General features: G+C 46.4%; 1 protein-coding gene across 4 annotated transcripts in view; it reads left to right on the plus strand.

The window, feature by feature from the left end:
* Nucleotides 1-16,708, plus strand: part of Gas7 (growth arrest specific 7) — a 227,927-nt gene that overhangs the window by 152,441 nt on the left and 58,778 nt on the right. For all 4 annotated transcript variants that reach the window (XM_026390532.2, XM_077800851.1, XM_026390534.2 and 1 more), the window contains exon 3: nucleotides 15,269-15,349. In XM_026390532.2, coding sequence (XP_026246317.1) covers nucleotides 15,269-15,349 — 81 coding nt within the window. The remainder of the gene's footprint in view (nucleotides 1-15,268; nucleotides 15,350-16,708) is intronic.

Genomic DNA, 16,708 nt, shown 5'->3' on the forward strand with positions numbered 1-16,708 from the left:
GTCATTACATTGATTGGTGTTAAAAGGTAAAGAAATTTCAGATTGACTGTGAACCGTGCACCCCTAAGAATTGACGTTTGCTTGGTTTGGACTTTTTTTATTTTTTTTATTTTTTGTAGTAGGTAGGATTGAACTCAAGGTCACATAACTAATAGGCAAGGGCCCTACCACTGAGCTATACCCCCATCCCTTCTTATTTTATTTTGAGATAGGGTCTCACTCAATTGCCCAGACTGGTCTCAAGCTTTTGATCTTCCTACCTCAGTCTCCTGAGTCACAGGAAGTACAGGGGTGTGACACCATGCCTGACATTTGGATTCTTATTAAAAAGTGCTGGTCTAGCAAGCTTGGTACTGGGTATATATTCAAAAGAAATGAAATCAGTATATCAAAGGCATACCTGCACTCCCGTGTTTTTTGTATGATTCACAAAAGCCAAGGTATGGGATCAAACAGAGTGTCTGTCCATTAATGAATAAATGAGCAAAGAGAGTAGGACATGCGTGCACACACGTTATTCAGTCATTTACAAAGGGTGAAAATCTGGTCATTGCAGCAACTAAATGACGCTAGATGACATTAGGTTAAGTGGAAATAAGTCAAGCACAGAAGATAAATACAGGCTGTTCTCACTTAGATGGAAGCCAGAAAAAGTTGATTTTGTGGAAATAGAGTAGGATAGTGGTTAATAGAGTCCAGGAAGGGTGCTGGGGAGAAGAGCTGGAGGGAGAATGATGGGTAGGGAGGCGCAGGTCGATAGCCTGAATGAGTTCTAGTTCTACAGTGAATATAGTTTACAACATTTTATTCCATGTTTTATAAAGAACTGGAAGACAGAAATGAGGATCCCCCACACAAACAACTAATAAGTAGCTGGATATGGTGGCTCATGCCTGTAATCCCAGCAGCTCAGGAGGCTGACGCAGGATGTTCGCAAGTTCAAAGCCAGCCTGAGCACCTTAGCAAGGTCCTAAGCAACTTAGTGAGACCTTGTCTCAAAATAAAAAATAAATAAAAAGGGCTAGGGATGTGACTCAGTGGTTAAACGCCCCTGGCTTCAATCCCTGGTACAAAAAAAAAAAAAAAAAGTGGTTATTTAAGGAGGTAGAAATCCTAATTCTTCTGATTTGATTTTTGCAACTTATATACATGTGTTGAATGATCAAACTGTACCGCCAAAATATGCATAATTATGCTGCATCAGTGTTTTAAAAAGTGCTGGTCTGTAAAGATCAAATTCCTAGGGAAATGGCATTAGAGTGTCAATGGGATGGGGGCCAGGGAGGTGACAGTTGGGCTGTGTCAGCACTCTGGAATCCTGGTGAGCTGTCTGCAAAGACAGGACAGTACAGTGGATGTCACGTACTAGATGTCACATGTGGACTAGGACTGCCCACAGAAGCATTTGATTCTGTGAATACAGTTCTTAAAAACATTCAATGAGTTGCCAGCATTGAAAAATTTGGAAGTTTTTTTTGGTCAACAATTAGAGGCTTAACCTCCTATTGGACCCACCTTCCTGCCTGTCATGGTTCAGATATGTGGTGTCCCCCCAAAGCTCATGTGTGACTATGAAAGATTTTCAGAGGTGAAATGATTGGATTATGAGAGGTGTAACCTAATCAATGGGTTCATTCACTGGTATGGGCAAACGGAGCCATAATAGGAGGCAGGTAGTGTGTGGCTGGAGGATGTGCCTTTAGGGTTCATATTTGTCCCTGGTAAGTGGAACTCACTCTCTGCTTCCTGGCCATCATGCACAGAGCTGGTTTTCTCTTCCATACCCTTCTGCATGATATTCTGCCTCATCTTTGGCCCAGGGCTATGGACTGAACCTCTGAAATTGTGAGCCAAAATAAACTTTTCCTCCTATAAGTTGTTCTTGTCAGGTATTTTGGTCACAGCAATGAAAAGCTGAGTACCTGAACGCAGCTGGGTGGAGCTGAGAAGATCCCCTCTCCTGGTGGGTTTTATTTTTTTTTTTCAGTTCCGTTGAACCTCATACATATATTTTCCGTGTCCAGTTCTGTAGGTGTTTGAGTTTTATTTAGCCCTATGTTCAGACAGAGCCTCGTGATTTTGCATCAAATATATTGCAGGTGAGAGGTGGCATCAGACACAAAGTTGGGAAGATATTTTATATATATATATATAAATAAATGGGAGATGAGCGTGAATTTTGTGATATGTCAATTATGTTGCAATAGAAGTGATATTAAAAATAGACATATGTCAGAATCATGGGCAAGTCTGTGACTTTCTTGGTGGCCTTCAGAAGCAGTTGTTTAGAAATGGGAGACGATGAACAAGGACCAAGAAAGAGAATAAAGAATCTGGGGAGAGACAACTGACTGGTCAGTGGTTATGAAGCATCAGTTGCAAGAGGGTCCTTTAAACTCATTCTTCTAATAGGATCTGGCTAAATGGCCCAGGCTGACCTTGAACTTGTGATCTTTGTGTCTTAGCCTCCTGACTCACTGACATTACTGGTGTGCACCACCACACCCTGCTGGGTTTGGACAGATCTAACCAGGGTAGCTATTTAGCAGGTCAGATGCTATGGAGTCAGTGAAAACTCTCACACAACTGGAAATGATCTGTAGGTTAGAATCTAATAAGTGAGTGGGCAAGGATCATGGGAATTGATTTTCAAGCAACAAGTGTTTGCTTACATGACTTCTCTGTACCCAGTTCTAATTACCCACTTGGATGGCCTCTTGCAGGGCAGGTGTGGGCAAACACAATGCAAACAGCTACATGCTTGCAAAGACCAAACCTTCCTGGAGTGGATATGGATTGTTAAATGGGACTTTCCTTGCGGGTTGGCCTCGATTTTCCTTCCTGCATGAATATACCTCTAAAGGTTCCTTCCGGCTCAAAAGAAATTTTTGCAAAACCATGAGTTGCAAGCCCAACATGCTCATCACCCACCGTTGTTTGGGAATGTTCTTCCATAGGTAAAGCTGGCAGGATTTCCCGTGGGTGAGATCTTTATTGTTGGAGGCAGATCTTGGAGTGCGGTAACAGCTTTTTGTTATTTCAATCCAAGTCGGATTCCAAAGTAGACAGTGCTCTTCCAAGAAGTGTGGGAGGAAGAAAGTGGGGTGAGAAGTTAGTCATGCACGATGCCCGTGTTTGCTGCATGCCCACTCCCTGTGAGCGTTTGCTGAACCATGCATTGGGGCCACCAAGACACACAGGGGTCTTGTCATCCTTGGACAGATGGTGGACTGTGGTTTACCAAGGCTCCTGTCCTCTTGTGGACTGGGGTTAATTCCTATGTGCATAGCCAAGACACCTCCCACCCCAGAAGAAATGGAATTAATCCAGTTGTCTTTTGCAAGGATAGATATCACAACATGCCCCTTCCCCTAAAACTGGGCCAGGTTTTTAACTCATTAGTAGCTAGATCTTGGGGCTCTCATCTGGGTCCTGATGATGGAGATGAAAACCTCAAACACTTTGAAAGCGCCCTATTGGGTTCGTCCTTTCCCTGGGGCTCTCTCGGATCAGCTTGATATAGATTGTTCATTCCTCCTCCCTCCTTTCCTCTTTTGGAAGGAGCCACGGAGCTACATCCCAGCCCTTTTTCTTATTTTACTTCCAAACAGGGTGTCACTGAATTGCCCAGCCTGGCCTTGAACTTGGGAATCCTCCTACTTCAGCCTCCTGAGTTGCTGAGTTTACAGGCACACCTGGCATTGATATCGTTTCTACAGTTATTATTGGTGTTGGTGTTGGTGGTGGTAGTGGTTCGTTGGTTTGGTTTGGTTCTTTGAGCCATTTGATTTTTTTTTAATTATTCAAAGCTTGTTTTTGTACATGTAGCTTTCTGACTCTATGCTTATACTGGCAACCTTTCACAGTGATTTTCTGCTTCTCAAAGTGCGCTTGATCCTGCCATGCACACATGTAACACACACAGAACCACTTATGCCCTGTTTACATGGGTTTGTTTGTTTGTTTGTCTGTTTGCTTGCTTGCTTTATACAACTTTCTAAGACTTTAGGGCTCACAACACAAGGCCCTGGAATACTGCCTAGGCCATGCTGTCTGCAGATTCTGGGGCTTTCCCAGCCCTCTTGATATCAAAGTAAACAATGTTTTTGCCAGGGGTTCGGGACAGCCTGGTTTTGTTAGAAGCTGTATCGTGGGAAAGATATCACTCCAGGAGGGGAAAAAAGAACTGCGATCATTTCCAGTAGCACTAAGTGATTGGTGGAAACGTACTGAGCAGAGGGTACATTCAAGTTAGGCATAGTTCTTGGGTGATTTTGATTCTTGGACTTTTGTTTATTTTTAATCACCCTACTTCTGACACCTGGATGAAGTAGCACCTGCTCTACTGGGAATGTCCTTTCTTGTCTTCATGAAGGCCAGAAATGATTGGCCTTAATGGTTGATTAATTGATCGAAGTGCTAGGGATCAAATCCTACCTCATGCTACCAGGAAAATGCTTTACTACTGAGCCACACCCACAGTGCAAGGCCAGGAATTCCCACCGTGGTCTTCCCAAGCAGCAAAACAGCATCACCTGACGTCTGTTAGACAGACAAATCCTCAGGCTCCAGGCCAGACCCCAAGAATCAGAAACTGGAGGTCAGGCCTTGTGATCTGAATTTTAACCTACCCTCCAGGTGTTTGTATGGTGCTCTGAAGACTGAGGAACTCTACCTGAAGCTCACCTTGAAGCCTGCCCCTCCTCCTAGCATCTTAGCATTTTGCTGAACAGATGAAAAATTCATGAAATTCAAAGATCTCTTTGCAGGAAGTTTTTTTTGTACTGGTTTTCCCCTTGCAGGTCTGGGCATTGAATTCAGGGGTGCTTCTACCACTGAGCTCAATCCTGAGCCCTTTTTATTTTTTTGATTTTGAGATGAAGTCTTGCTGAGTCGCCCAGGCTGGCCTTGAACTTGCGATCCTCCTGCCTCAACCTTCTGAGTCACTGAGATGACAGTCGTGTATCACACTTGGCTACAAAGAGGTTTCTAAACCTGCTCGAGAAAAATTTTATTTCATTCAATTCTAAAATGCTTCCTATTTCATCCCATTTCATGGGATCTTCTCTGCCCCCAAAATGCCCCTGCTTGATTTGCGAGAACAGCTTGAGAAGAGCTTCTTTTGCTGAAAATTTCTATACACATTCTACAGCGCTGCTCTGTGATATGGACATCTCCTATGGTCCTGAAAGAGTGGGCTCTGGAGGCGTGGGAGGTATGTCCCTGGGGCTGAATGGCTTTCCTTGGGAATCTAGCAGGTGTGCAGGTGCCTCTGTGGCTGCACCTCAAAGAGATTATTGTCTATTTCCATTTCCCAAAATAATTTTAGGTTTTTTTTCTGACAATTTGCCCAGTCCTGTGAAAAGCAACACTCTCAGTGATTTCGAGCATTATTTATAAACCTCAAGTCACACCTTTTACTGGAAAGTCTTCTCTATAAAGATGAGCAATGAAGTGCTACTGAAGTTAATAAATGCAGAGTTTCTCAGAAAATAAACAACCACCACACACACACACACACAAAAAAAAGGTGATGTATGAGTAGAAAACACTGGTTTATGGAGAAGCTTCTGAGCGGTTGAGCGGAATGAGTGGTAGGCAACGTCTCTGTAGAGACATTATAGAAGTCCTCCTGGGGCCTGTTACAAACCCATAATTCAGTAGTGTCACAGAAGAATATTACAGAGACCAATCTAATACCCCCATGGATGAGGTAGTGTGGCTTGCAGGATGTCCTTGGGCAGGTTTTTTCTATTTATAAAACTAAAAAGACACTCGTGCTTGCTTTTACAAAGGACACATGACCAAAGGACGGGGAAATCATATTTGTCCCTTGTTCAGACAGCATTTGTTGACTAATTCTGCCTTCTACCATTGTCCTGTGAAGTACTTCTTTATCCTGTGCTGAACGAGTCTGCCTATTTCTTGTCCCTTTTTTTCCCCCATAGATCTTTCTCTTCATTCCTACACCAATGCCACACATTTTCATCTAGCTTTCTAGCACAGATAGTATCAAGCACTAGATAGACTGTGCTTTTTTTTTCACATACAGCAAATAAATTTATAAATTAGGCACAAGAAGAGATCAAGAATAGCAGTAATAAAGTTGAACAATTATAGCATTGTACTGTGATAAAGTTATGTGAATGTGATCTCTCTTAAAATACCTTATTTTTAATTATAAGTTTTCACTTCAAAGAAGCACTGTCATCTTCTCTTTGGCCTATCTGAATTGCCAGCATCACTGTTAGTGCACTTTGAGGCAATTATTAAGTAGCATAAAGGTTACTTAGACACAAATACCTTGATACTGTGACACTTGAACTGAACATTAACAGGTGGGTAATATATACAGTATGGATACACTGAACAAAGTATCGACTACTTTGTTCCTGGGTATAATGAAGCAGGATGATACAAGATGTCAACATGCTCCTTAGAATGGTGCACAATTTAAAACTTACAAATTGTTTATTTCTGGAATCTTCTATTTAGTATTTTTTGGACCATGGTTGACCCTGGTAACTGAAACTGGAGAAAGTGAAACCACAGATGTGGGGGTGCTATGCATGGTAAAGCATTCAAATGCAGCATACTGTAAACATGCAGTCTTTTTACTTTGGTACGAACGAGCATATCAAACGGATGAGCCAGTATCGAATGTTCCATGTGTATCAGCAATTTTCCATGTATATGTAGGCATATATGTTTGAATTGCACCCTTCTGTAAAAGGTGAGGATTTTTTGGTACTTAGTGGTGTGTTCTGGAGATCCTTCTCACTTTTACAGCTGGACAGACTCCCTCCTGTCAATCTCACATAGTCAGTGCCCTGTGGGTGGACACTTAGGTTGTTTCCTGGGCACTTTCTCCAGCTAACAAAAGATGCTCCAAAAAGTATACGTTAACTTGCATCATTGAACATGGAGAACTGCTGTTTGGTCAAAGGATAGATGCACTGGGGATTTAGGTGTCTTCAAATTGCCTTTCAAAGAGAGGCGTAATCACCTGCTTTTCCAGATCCTCACTGAAGAAGGATTATCAGTCTTGAAAGATCTAATTTATCCCATGGATTACAAAATAGTATCTGGCTGGGTGCAGTGGCACACATCTCATTCCAGCAACTTGAGAGGTTGAGGCAGTAGGGTCATAAGTTGGAGGCCAACCTCAGCAATTTAGTGAGGTCCTAAGCAACTTAGTGAGACCCTGTCTTAAAATTTTAAAAAAGGGGGTGGGGGCGCTGGGGATATAGTTGAGTGGTAAAGCCCCCATCCCCACCCTGGGTTCAATCCCCAGTACCAAAAATAAAAGAAAAAAAGAAAAAAAATAGTGTCTATGGCTGGGTTTGTAGCTCAGTGGTAGAGTACTTGCTTAGCATGTGTGAGGCACTAGATTTGATCCTCAGCATTGTGTATAAGTAAATAAAATCAAGATTCATTGACAACTTAAAAATTTTTTTAAATACTATTAGTCTTAGCTTGTGTTGCCCTAATTTTGAGTGAAAATCAACATTTTTTTATTGATTGCCTATAATCGTTTTTCTGAAAATCATCCATGTGTGGATCTTGCTCTTTTTGTTATTTATTTGTTTATTTTTGCAGTGCTGGGCATTGAATACAGAGCCATGGGCATGGCAGGCCAGCTGAACCACTGAGCCACATTCCTAGCACCTCTGCTTTTTATAAATTGGACTGTTACTGCTTTGTAATTCATTCAATGGGAGGGGAATTGGGACTCTAACCTCCTCTGCCTGGCCCCTTCTCAGTCTTTCTTTCTGTCTCTTTATCTTTCTTTTTATCTACACACATGCCCACACAGGCATGCTTTTTTAAATCAGCCATTAGCCACGTTCCTGAACTTGGTTCTAGATATTGCTTTGAGTGAGTCTTCGTTCGTTCATCAAACCCTTCCCTGAATGCCCATTCTGCGGGGTGCCTGGGAGAGACAGGGATGCATTAATTGACAGTCTCAGCCCTCAGATTATGTCTGGTGGGAGTTGTGGACAGGAAGCAGTCGCTCACCCAGATGGTCTGTCAAGTGCCAGAGGACAGGGAGGAGACTGTGAGATTCCCATGCCCCTTCCCAGGGCTCAGAAAGTCAGACTGACAGTTTCAAAGGGCACATGGGCTGGACCCTCAGGTCATGCCTTTCCCTCCTCAGCTCTGTCCATGCCAAACACCTGGGAACACTGCTCCTTAAAACTCACCTGTGCTGTCTCCTAACTCTGGATTTCAGCCCCTGAGACTTAAGATAAGACTTTAACAGGGAGGGTGGGCCTTCCCGTCATTACTCACCCCTTTCCACTTCTAGAACCTTCTCTGTGCAACCTTGGCCCTCTCTGCAGTGCTCACAGCCCTTGCTCTGCCTCCTCTCTCATTGTCACCTGTTGCAAAATGCTCCTGGGAACTCAAACAGACAACCAAGCCTCACACCAAGCGGCGGCTCTCTGGAGACCGATGTTAACCTGGTATTTTCAGAAGGTTGGGAAGGAGACTGTGGGCATTTCCAGGGCTCCTTGATTTACCCTGTACTGCAACCATGTACCTTGCCTCATCATTAGTCTGAATCATCCCTGGGTTTGGTTTTGTTCTTGTTTTTGGTTTTTCCAGTCCAGGCACCTCCTTATCTAGGATGGAGTTCCATGGTGATATCACTATGGATTACATCTGCTCTTCCCATATCTAGTTTATGACTGAGATTGGTTAATAAAAATGATGATTTCTGGGTTCCCACTCAAACCTGCCACACCAGAATCTCCAGGTGTGAGGTCTGAGAATCTGTGTTTCTAATAAATAGCCCCAGTGATTTGGATGAGTAACCAAATTTGGGCCATGAGACCGGAGCTTTGTCAGAAACTTAACTTCTGTGTTCCAAGTCCCCACCCTTGGGATTAGATAGTGGTTCTTTCTTGGCACCTGCTCACAGTCTTATTGTACCATAAGAGGGGGCATCGTGCCTGTGTGAGCTGGCATACTATGGGCTCAATGAGAACTTGTGTCTTCCTACAATCCTCATTGCCCTTTCACCCAAGTTGGGGTAGATGATCTAGAGATTCCCACTGTGTCTGTGCAGGTCTGCACTGTATAAGGAGGTTGGTATATCAAGGATCCTCTGGCCATCTCTGGCTCTGCCCTTTCCCAGGACCTCTGGGAAAGCTAGAGCCAGACCAGACCCTGTTTCAGGCACATGTCAAAGAACCAGGGCACCACAGGGACCAGGTGCATCCCATTGGTGTGATCAGCCTGTGTTATCTATCAAATTGGCACCAGCGCCACTGACCCCCTGTGAATCATGGAATTACTCTAGGATCTTGTGAGTCGCTGGAGGGGGAAGTTGGGGGACACTGATAGTGATGTTTCGGTGGTTCACTTAGGGCCACCCTAACAGCTTCAGCAATCCTCTCGAGAAGGCATTTTGGTCTCCTCTTCAGCATCAGAGGGAGCCCTGCTTCACCCCTCTCTAGGAATCGTCCTCTATGGAGGCATGAAATAGAGGGGTGAGGCAGGGAGTTGGTATCTGGGGGTGGAAGTTGGGAAGCAGAGGAGAGGGGAAAGGGCTGGAGAGGATATTGGTGCTTGGAATCTGTGAGGGTTTGCTGTCTGTCAGAAACTGCTGGAAGCTGTAAGTGCCACGTGGACTTCACAGATCATAAGCCTAGGACCACTGTATTGTGACCCCCACTTCCCAACAAGGAAACAGGCTGGGGAACGTGGTCATTCAGTTACAAGGACTCCACCTAGGATATAAGCGTTTGTCTATAAGCCAATCCCTGGATTCCTAAGGACCTTAGGCTGCCTCAAAATAATTAAGGAGTATGTTAAAACACCAGAGCCAGGTCTTTATTTCCACTTCTTTTATTTCTTACAACTAAGCCCCTGTCTCCAGATTCTCTTCTTCAGAGCAAGAGGAGTCTCATTGCACAAGGGAGTTTTCCTGGGTATCAGGCTGTGTGAGGGCTTCTACCAACTCCTGAGAAGTGAAAGGGTTTTCGCTTTTACGCCTCCCCCCTTCTCCCTCACCACCCCATGCTTGACCCCCTTGAAGATCTCACGTCCCCAGGACTTAGAGTCGATCAGGATACAGACTCTGGGACCCAGTAGCTGTGGTGAACTCTACAGTCTGCCTGAGGTGGAAGGATGGAGCCTAAGTTCAGTAGCTTCTGTGATCAGACATGGCTGACCCTGCAGTTCTTGACCTGGCAGGGACCTGTGGGCAGATGTTGGAGAGAAGCGTTTGTGTTTCCCTATTTACTGAGGGTCTTTTTCCTGCCAGGGAATCTGAGCTGTGTGAGAACAGAGTCAGGGTACCGTTGCAGAAGCCGGCGTAGGACCTGGATTGGGAGGATGCTTCCCCAGTGGGACTCTCTGTAATGATTTAATGGAGCTGTTCTTCCTGGTGCCACTGGACCCTTCAGGAATCTTCTGTATGCCCACAGGGTGAGAAGCAAGCCTGGAGGAGGCTGGCTCCAGGGCCGGGGGCTGGGGAATGTCCTATCCTAAGCTCCTTCTTCCCTCCAGCCCTGGCTGAGCAAGACCCCCACAGATCCCAGCAGCATTTCCGTCCTTGGGGGTAGAGGAAGTGCTACCGGGACGCATGCAGAGATGCAGAGGCCCATGGATGGTCTCTGAACCACTCTGACCCAACTACTTCCCCAGCTCCTTCTGCTCCTCTGGAGGGTTTTAGGACAGAGCCCAAGATAACCTCCACCTCTGGAGCACTGACCGGCTGGATGGAGAGAGATCACATCCATAAAGGGGCATATCATGGGCACTGGAAGTGCTGAGGGAAAATGTGGTGGCCCAGTCCAGGAAGCCCACTTGGAGGTGGCCCCTGGGTCATGTCACAGAACAAAGAGGAGAGGACTTCATGGATCTCATATCAATGACTGCTAAAGGCCCCCAAATTTTCTCCTTTGGGTTTGATGCTTGCGGTTATTTCACCCTATGGCCACGGGGGGCAGCAGAGAGTAAGCACCCAGCCAAGGCCACAGCCAAGGCAGGAGACCCCAGAGGGGCCACCAAGGCTTAAAGATGGGCTGTGGCAGATCCTTCCTGCCACCTTCAGAGGCCTAGTCCAGGGGTTCCTTGTGACTTTAACCCTGCATTGCTCCTAACGCAGGAAATCTTGACAAGGGGAAATGAAGTCTGAAAGTGACTGTTTAAAATGAATAACTTCTCCATGGCTCACGGTTTTGAAAATGTTTCATAAGTTTTCCTTCCTTCTTTCTTCCTCCCTCCCTTCCCCACCTTTCTTCCCTCCCTTCCTTACAATACTGGGAAATGACCCCCAAAGGGACTTTAACCACGGAGCTACATCCCCAGTCTTTTTTATTTATTTTTTTTAAAAAAAATATTTACTTATTTATGTATTTTTTTTTTTTTAGTTTTAGGTGGACACATTATTTTATTTTTATGTGGTGCTGAGGATCGAACCCGGTGCCTCATGTAGGCTAGGCGAGCCCTCTACCACTGAACCACAACCCCAGCCCCTCATTTCTTTATTTTTGAGACAGGTTGCTGAGGTTGTCTTTGAACTTGTGATCCTCCTGCCTCAGCCTCCCAAATTACTGGGACTACAGGCATGAGCCCCTGTGCCTGGCCATCATTATTATTTCAAAGTGTGTGCTTTGAAGCTCAGGTTCAACCAGCTTTCAACTTTTCAGTGATACCCTCTCTTTACAGGTCTTTTTCTAACCCAGGCAGGCACCCACCCACTGATGGGGGTGGGATTAGCATCCCTGACTCTGAGCACTGACCAGCTCTCTGGGGCTGGTCTCACTCGCGGTCAGACATTTGTGTATGCTTGGCTTCGCTGGCTTCAGTGGAAAAGGTCCAGGCAGAGTTGTTGCCATTAGGGAAAAAAAATGTGTGTGGCTCAGGTTGGGTGGGAAGAGGGTCTCATTCCTTCCACCCTGACCTCATTCTGCTTCCCACAGGGACCGAGGCCTTCACGGCAGTGACTGTTAGCAGGAGTGTAGGCGGTCACCTGGGATGACCTAGGGCCCTGGGGATGGAAGCCCAGAGAATGCAAAAGGGCCTCCATCCAGGGTTCCTTGGACTCTGGGCAGCCTGCTTCAGTCTCCCCTTGGCTTGGTCAAGCATCATCAGCAGATCAGGGAGTGTTTTATTGGAAAAGACTTGGAAACGGCTCCCACTCCCTCCCTGTGGGTGGTATGGTCATCTGAATGGGGTTGGTTCTGATGTTAGTGAGGTCACCCAGCCAGGGCCCCAGGGGCTCTCTCCAGATGGCCTGGCCAGGCCTGGTCTGGCTGCGCTCCCCCAGGCTCCAGGCTCTCAGCTGTCTTTGTGTCTTGGGCCAGACAGGTCTGGCCAGGACATGGACCGGCTAGGCTGAGCCTGTTGCATGGCCCCTGATGGAGTCCAGTCTTTCCTCTGGTGACTGATGTCCCTGACCTGATTTTAAAAAGAGGACTGACCGGCTGATGTGCGGCCTCTGCTGTTTTACCTGGTGACTGTAGCAGGCGCCGGCCTTGACTGCTCCTTCCATCCCATCACCCATTCATCCATCTTGTGTCCCTACTACCTGGAAGCCACCACCAAGCACTGGGGACACAAAGACGGAGCTTGACTTTTAGACATGCAGTATTTAGAGAAGCTGCTGGTACAGTATCGCATCGAACAGTTCAGGAGGCTGCTGGAGGAGGCTCTGCACCCCTCTGGAGAGCTGGCCTCTACATTGAGGCTCGGAAGGCTTCTCTCCTTGTACTTGCTAACCTGGATCATTTCTAATTGCCCCAGGTGGCTGCTTTGTGGGGGAAGCTCTCCTTCCTGATTGTTTTGGGGGTGTCTGTTTGTTTTCTGGGGAGTGGAACCCAGGGCCTTGAGCAGGCTAAGCACCTGCTCTGAGCCAGCCTCATCTTTCTCTTTTGGAAGTGGTTTGCTCATGGAAGTCCCACCGTGTTTCCATTTCTAGCCTGGCTTCTTTCTGTGTGGCCTTGTGCCCAACGTTAGGGGCTGGATGCACGTCCACCTACTTAACGTTCATTGCAACCCTCTTTACGTCCGGTTGTCATCCCCACTGTTCAGCTGACAGAATACAGAGTGTAGGTGATTCTAGAGGTCACCCAGCACATAAATGGCCTGTCCTTGAAGGCTTTCCCGGACCCTTGAGTGCCAGGCGGGCAAACTCTCCAGTCTTGGTGCCCTGTTGCCAAGAAGCACGCCCTCCTCTCCCAGGGGATCCCCTGCACCTGCTGGGAGCCTTGGTCCTCATCAAAGACCCCCCGCTACTCTCTTGTTTCTGGTCATTTGGTCCAGATGCTTTCCTCATTCACCTTGAATTCTGTTTTGTTTTCCTTGTGACAGGAGAGGATCATATTACCACTGTTAATCCCTCCCCTGGAACCCTAAATTCAGTTTTCCCAAAGCTCAAGCAGTGGGTTTTAAAGACCACCATTTATAACTGGAGAATAGGAGTGCTGGGGCCTGATACACCAATTAGCCCAACTCTTTTATTTTGAATGAAGAATCAGAGACCAGAGAGGTGGTATGACTTTCCCAGAGCTACACAGAAATTTAGGAGCATAGCTGAGGCAGGACCTCAGGTCCCCTGTTTATTTTTTTATTTTATTTTATTTATTTTTTTTTTTTTTTTTGGTACCAGGGATTGAACCCAGGGGTGCTTTAACCACTAAACCATATTCCCAGCCCTTTTTATTTTTTATTTCGAGACAGGGTCTCTCTGAGTTGCTTTGGGCCTTGCTAAGTTGTTGAGGCTGGCTTTGAACTCTCGATCCTCCTGCCTCTGCCTCCGGAGGAGCCGCTGGGATTTCAGGTGTGCACCAGCCTGCCGAGAAGGAACTCAGTTCTCTTAAATCCCAGTTGAGAGAAGCCATCAAAAGGGTTTTGGTTTTGCTTTTAGTGTTTGAAACAAATTCCCATGTGATAGAATTTTTTTTAAATTTTTTTAAAATTTTTTCTTTTTTTTAATTTTTTTTATATTTTGTTATATCTTGTTATATCCACCCATAAGTAACTACGTAAAAGTTCTATGTGGGCATTTGGCATTATATCAACAACCTTCTCAAATGTGAAACATTATTGAACTCATTTAACAGAGGAGGAAACTGAGGGTCTAAGAGGATAAGGAGCTTGGCCCAGGTTATGTTGGTGGTAGGAGGCCAAACCGAGTGGCTGCTATCCTTCCAGCCTCAACTCTGTGCTATGGGGTTTGGGAAAGGTAGTCACAAAATTTGGGACATGAAACAAAAGTCCAGTATGATTTTTATCTCATTTTAAACATGAAAACATGCTTTCTAAACAAATGGACATGTAGACACCAAATGTCGATAGCAATGACCTCTAGTATGTGATTATAGCAATACTTACTTTTTTTCTATGTGTTTTCCTCAACTTTCAAATTTATATAGTGAGAAAGTTGGATCGGGGATTTTTGTTTGGTGGGTTGGTTTTTGTACTGGGGGGTTGAACCCAGGGGGCCCTTTACCACTGAACCACACCTTCAGTTCTTTTTGTTTTGATTTTGAGGGAGGGTCTTACTAAATTACCCACACTGGCCTCGAATCGGCAATCCTCCTACCTCAGCCTCCCAAATTACTGGAATTACAGGAATGTGCCTCCATATCCAGCCCAGAGAATATTATTTTTATCACCAGATAATTTGTAAGAAGTCTGTGTTCCCAACCGCCAAACAGGTCTAGTTAGTCCTGATAATAGAGCTGCAGGAGTACTTCTCTTTCTGATTGGACTGTGTGGCTCATCAGAAGAGGGAGAGGTGCCCTGGAGATACGTGGCCCCCAGTTCTAAACAAGGCAGAAGGGTAGAGTCGGGAAGGTCCTTGGAAATCCATCCCCAGCTGGGAGAGGGCTCCTGACGACAGATCCAGGACCAGGGCTCCTTCCTGCATGCTTCGGAGTTCTCAGGTGACAGTGGGCGTTTGGAAAGAAATGCCCAGTCAGCAGCTGGGGGCCCGGGGCTAGGTTTTAGCGCACTGAGGACAGAAGTGGAGGGGCAGGTAGGGTGGGGTTCCTAGGGATGTTTTCAGGGATCCCAGCTGGAAGCCTACCTCCTCTGATCCATCCACTTGGAGAAAGGCCCCCAGCAAAGAGCAGCTCTGTTGTCATGAAGGACAGGTGTGTGGGCAGAAGCGAAGTCCTTCCATGGCCACAGGAAAGGCAGTGGTCAGCTCACCTCTGAGATTTCCAACTCGAACCATCTCGTGCGGCTCTGGGAGACTCAGGTTCTATGCAATGAAATTCTTAAAGTGATCTTGTTTTTTGTCTTTGACCAGAGACCACCTGGGAACGTCCCAGCAGTTCTCCTGGGATTCCAGCCAGCCCTGGCCCTCACAGGAGCCCTCTGCCTCCAACAGGTACGGTCCACTCACCCATTCGGGGCAACGGGGAGAGGCCACACATCCACCTCCCGGGCTGAGACTCTGGGTCCTGGGGGCTGAGCCCTGCTTTGGGATCTTATGGCCCAGACCTGGGGAGGGGTCAGGCCGGGCAGTTCCCTTAACACTTGTTGCCCAGCAGTTGGGTAACTCCCTGCTAGTGACGGTGACAGCTGTGGTGGCCTCACGCTCCTGCCCACTTGGGGGGCTTTGGACGAGGAGATGGCTGGGTGAACTCAAGTATCTAGAAATCCTCCCTGAAGTAGAGACAAAACTCCTGTGTGTGGCTTTGGTGGGCATCAAAGAGTAGCAACTAAAAGGAGACCCATTTGTACAGGGCAGCTCTCAAACAGAACATTCTGGAAAGGTAATGGGATTCTTTGTAAGGACGTGAGTTCTCTGTCTTCAGCGGTAATCTAATGGAGGCCTTCAAGGTCAACATGCGTGTGATCGGTGGAGTGGACTTCTGAGATATCAGGAGGAAGGTTGCAGGGCCTATCAGCCGGGAGAAGAGTTTCTGATTTCTTGTGGTTTAAGCCTTTTTGAGATGTCACCTCTTCCAGGAAGCCTTCCCTGACTGCTCTGTTTAGTGCCCTCACACATTTCCTCTGGATCACAGCAGTGTGCTGCTTTACTGAACTCAAGAGTTTTCTCCCTGTGGATTTTGCCACACCATTGAGCCAACTGAGAGTGCGGATTTGGTCTCTCTTCTTTTTAAAATAACTTTGTGTGTGTGTGCTGAAGATGAAACCCAGGGCCTCAGAGAAGCATTCTGCCCTGATTTGTTCTCCCATCCCCCTAACATCTCTCTCTCTCTCTCTCTCTCTCTCTCTCTCTCTCTCTCTCTCTTTCTCTTTCTCTCTCCCCCCACCCCCCAGTCTCCCTGGGCAGAGCCAGGCTTCCTCGTTGAGTGAATTCACCCACGTGTCCATATGACCTGGTGTGAAACCCACATTTGCCGGCTTTCACCTTTAGGAGTTTAGCTGGTGGCAAAGGATGGTGGGAAATTTAAATGTTAATAGCTTGAACAGGTGGCAGAGGGTCTATCTGGACAGGGGAGGGCAGCCGGAGGCACACAATCAGCAGTGGTGACATCCTCCATGTCTGTAGAGGAGGAGGGGAGAGTCCTCAGAAAGTTCTGGAAACAAAGTAGTCAGAGTTGTCAATAATTTCCCTGAAGCAAAACAGGTAGCTGAAGGGAGAGGAATCGAATAAGAGCAGTCTGGTGCGAGGGGTCCAGAGCCCCACCTTGACAGAGCGGCAGTCTTTGGGTACCGTCTGCCATTGACACACCCAAAAATAAAACCATGTGATGTTGAGTACACCATTCAAGGACAT

This window comes from Urocitellus parryii, chromosome 7 (genome assembly GCF_045843805.1).
Source record: "Urocitellus parryii isolate mUroPar1 chromosome 7, mUroPar1.hap1, whole genome shotgun sequence".
NCBI lineage: Eukaryota > Metazoa > Chordata > Mammalia > Rodentia > Sciuridae > Urocitellus > Urocitellus parryii.